Below are 4,044 nucleotides of genomic sequence, written 5' to 3'. Positions count from 1 at the left end.
TCATTTCAAATTTCATCCGCAACTTCGAGAAACTGCAAATTATAGAAGTGATTACTATAGCAAAATTTCAAAAGCAAAGTACTAGCCATTTTTCAAAATATTTCTCAATCAAATTTCATAGATTATATTATTTGTCTATGTTTGACAAAATTTTGATTTATATATATGAGTGTATAAATATCTCTTATAATTATTTATAATGTAATATATTGTCTATGTTTGACAAAATTTTGATTTATATATATGAGTGTATAAATATCTCTTATAATTATTTATAATGTAATATATTGTATATCAAAATTTTTAACATCTATATAAAAAAGAAATATAAAAGTTTTGTATACTATTGTATATCAGATATATATTATTTTATACTAAATTATGTTTTAAGTTAAAAATTTATAATGTAAGTTTTGAGCTAACAATAATTTATTTGTCCTTTTTCTCTATATTTATTAGATTGTCTTAAAATGTCTGATGCAAATAAATTTTCTGTTCTAATTTCAAAGACCTCCCTCCAGGTTTCGCTCTATAACACTCACATCCCCTGTGGTTTAAGATATTACATCTACTTCCCATATTTTGATTTTTTGGTAACCATTCTTTAAATTTATTATGATTTGACACATTTGCCCTTTTTATACTAGTTTCTTCATATTAAACATATTATTAAAAATGACTCATTTAATAAATAATTCAAAAATAAACAAACACAAATTAATTAATATTATTATATTATGTATAGATACACATTCTTTTTACCAAACAAAGATCGAAGGTGTGCAAATAAAGTGAACTAATTTACTGGTGATGTAATTCACGCTAAGCCATCATTTTCACTAAACATTAACTTTCATCTTCATCTTTACCAATTCATGGGTGATTTCTTCCAATCGAAGGTGAAAATGGACTTCCGAGGAGAGGAATCAGATAAGAACGATCAATTTGTTTTATTGAAATATTTTTACTAGTTGATTCAAGAAATAGAGATCCTAAATTAGACCTAAGCTTGAATGAGAGATTAATAATAGAGGAAATTGTTGATTCTCAAAGCAATCGAATTTGTAATTTCTAAAGTGACGATATAATTGTTGGTTGCTGCGGGTAAGTCCATTCATCTCTCTTTTACTTCTAATACTCCAAAACATCTCTCATATGTTAAAAATTAGGTGGTACGATATTAACCATTAAAAATTGAACAGGACGAGCATCAAGTAGGATGATTGATATCTATGTATATGTTTTTAGATTGAATTAGGCTCTAATAAAAATGATAATATCGGTAATGAGTATCTGATAGATCTCAAATCAATACAAAAATTATGATAGCATGTCGAAGCTCTATTCTTGGAATTAGGAGGAACAAGGTTATGTTGCTGGAAAATAATTGTGATGGAGAAAGGCGGCATAATTATTTTTTTTGGAAAAAATAATATAAATAAGGGTAAATATGTCAAATTATAATTAATTTATATTTATTTTAAATAAGTTTAAAGAATGGTTACCAAAAAATCAAAACAAGAAAGGTATACGTAATATCTTAAACCACGGGGAGGTGAGTGTTATAGAGTGAAACTTGGAGGGAGGTCTCTGAAAATATCCCTTTATAATTTCATTCACGTGATTTTTTTTAGATTTTTTTTTATAGACATTTATTTTTACCATAATTAATTGATACATCATTTTTATTTTCTTATTTCATAATATAAAAGTTAAAACCTTTCGTCTTTTTACAAATAATCATTTTATATAATCTTCATGTAATATAAAATTTTATTCTTTTCAAATTCTTCATTTGTTATAAAATTATTTTATTCTAAAATTTCTAAATAAAATAAATTGCAAGCAAATATTTATATATTATACATAATAATGAATAATTCAAATAAAAGTGAAATCATCGAAGAAATACAATTACATAATAAATATATTACATAATCGTAAAATTTATTTTAAAACTCAATTTTCAAGATTATTACGTTACTTCCCTAAATGCTCTATTAATATATTACAAAGTTCAAAATGAATATTTTTATCCTAAATATTTTTTTATGTCTTGCTAAAAATTGTTTAAGGTAATAATTTCATCTTATATTCATTATTTGGTGTATTAATTTCCTTCTCCTATTCCATTTTAAATTTTTGTATCCAAGTATTTTTCATGTTCATTAAAAGTAGTTTAGTAATCAAGTAAATTTATTACTGTAAACTGAAATGAATTCAGGTATGTTTACTCAATCGCAGTTCGAAAGAGGACCAATTTCTTCTTCCATCACTAACATTTTCCACCATTGTTGCAACTCAAAGAATCTCAGAGCCATTAAAGTATTTCAAGCACACCTAATTAGAACTGGGTTAATCTTCATCTCCCCTAATTTTCAGTTCAAACTTGCAACTTCACTTCCCAACAACAACAACAACCATCTTCAGACCTTAACCAATTTCTTCAAATTCCTCAAACCCAGAAATCCTTTGCTCTTAAATTCAATCCTTTCCCATTTTTCCCAAAATGGGTTTCATTCTCTTGCTCTTCGTACATTCTCTTTCATGCATTTTGGTGGTATTGACATTGATTCATACACGTTGTGTAGCTCCATTACAGCTTCATCCGCTGTGAAAGATGTGAAATTTGGGCAAATGATTCATACCCTTGTGCGGAAATCGGGTTGGTTTTCTAGTGTTTATGTGGGGTGTGCTTTAGTGGATTTGTATGCGAAGTCGTTGTGTATCAAGAATGCAGCTAAGATGTTCGATGAAATTCCTGTGAAGAATACAGTGTGCATGAATGCAATTCTTTCAGGTTATTCTGAAGCTAAGATGTGGATGGAGGGACTGGCATTGGTGAGGAAGATGCCATGTTTAAATTTATGTTTGGATAATTTCACTTTTTCAGCTGCTTTGCGTGCTTGCGTTGGGCTCTCTGCATTTGAATTGGGTAAGCAGGTTCATGGATGTGTTATTCGAAAAGTTCATGATATGGAATCTGATGTGTTTCTGCAAAGCCTGTTGATTGAAATGTATGGAAAATGTGGGTCAGTGGAGAAGGCTAGGCATGTTTTCGACATGGTTGGCTTTCGATGTGGAGAAAGAAAGAGGGATGTTGTTCTGTGGACATCAATGCTTGGTGTTTGCGGAAGAAATGGGAAATTTGAAGAAGCCATTAGTCTGTTTAATGATATGGTAATGGAAGGAATCAAACCAGATGGTGTGGCGTTATTGACTGTTCTCTCTGCTTGTAGTCACACTGGCCATGTAATTCTTGGAATGCAGTACTTCGAATCAATGACATCTAATTACAGTTTGGAACCCAGTCCTGAGCACTATAGTTGTGTGATTGATTTACTGTGTCGTGCAGGTGAGTTGGATAGAGCATGGAATTTAATCAATGACTTATCTTACAAAGAGAATGATAATTTTACTGTTACCCTGTGGGGGGCCTTGCTTAGTGCCTGCCATAATTTTGACAATGTCGAACTCGGTAAATTAGCTGCTCAACGGGCACTCGATTTAGACCCTCAAAATGACGGGGTTTATGTTCTGCTATCGAACATGTATGCGAGGAATGGTCTGTGGAATGAAATTGAGATGTTGAGGGAACAGATAAAAGAGAAGGGATTAAAGAAAGACATAGGACATAGTTTGGTAGATATCACTAGATGAGATAAAGGCAATGATAAAAAATAGGCCACATTTTTCTTCTCATGGATTTGTTTAGTTAAAAGAAATGGTTTATGAGGTATGGCACAAATGAGGGTCCTTGTTGATTGTTTTGTAAGATACATAGCTAAAAGTGGTTAGAGTATACTGTAAGAGAAGTTATGGTGCTCAAGACGGCTCCGTTATGATTTGGTGCATACTGTAAGCAGAGTTATGATGTTCAAGGTGGCTCACACATGGGAGTCCTGCTACAAGTCAGTAGCTCAAGTGAGATTGTTGAAAGACCATGCTTCAATGTGGACTAGTTTCTTGAATGTGCAACGGCAGAGCAATTAAGACATTAAAATGCTGAGGAATAACCTTTAAAATCCAAATATTCCAGGACAA

General features: G+C 30.8%; 1 protein-coding gene across 1 annotated transcript; it reads left to right on the top strand.

The window, feature by feature from the left end:
- The first annotated feature begins 2,220 nt into the window (after window positions 1-2,220).
- Window positions 2,221-3,675, top strand: LOC125828877 (putative pentatricopeptide repeat-containing protein At3g23330). Its single transcript, XM_049508196.1, has one exon. The coding sequence runs from the start codon at window positions 2,227-2,229 to the stop codon at window positions 3,658-3,660; it is 1,434 nt and encodes a 477-aa protein (XP_049364153.1). The 5' UTR covers window positions 2,221-2,226; the 3' UTR covers window positions 3,661-3,675.
- Window positions 3,676-4,044: the final 369 nt, after the last annotated feature.

The sequence above is a fragment of the Solanum verrucosum genome, unplaced genomic scaffold (genome assembly GCF_900185275.1).
Source record: "Solanum verrucosum unplaced genomic scaffold, falcon-dt-bn FXZP01000067.1, whole genome shotgun sequence".
NCBI lineage: Eukaryota > Viridiplantae > Streptophyta > Magnoliopsida > Solanales > Solanaceae > Solanum > Solanum verrucosum.
This window is presented reverse-complemented; position numbering and strand designations above follow the sequence as displayed.

Excerpts from the sequence above, each read along its gene's own strand:
- LOC125828877 (XM_049508196.1), top strand. The coding sequence starts at position 2,227 with ATGTTTACTCAATCGCAGTTCGAAAGAGGACCAATTTCTTCTTCCATC.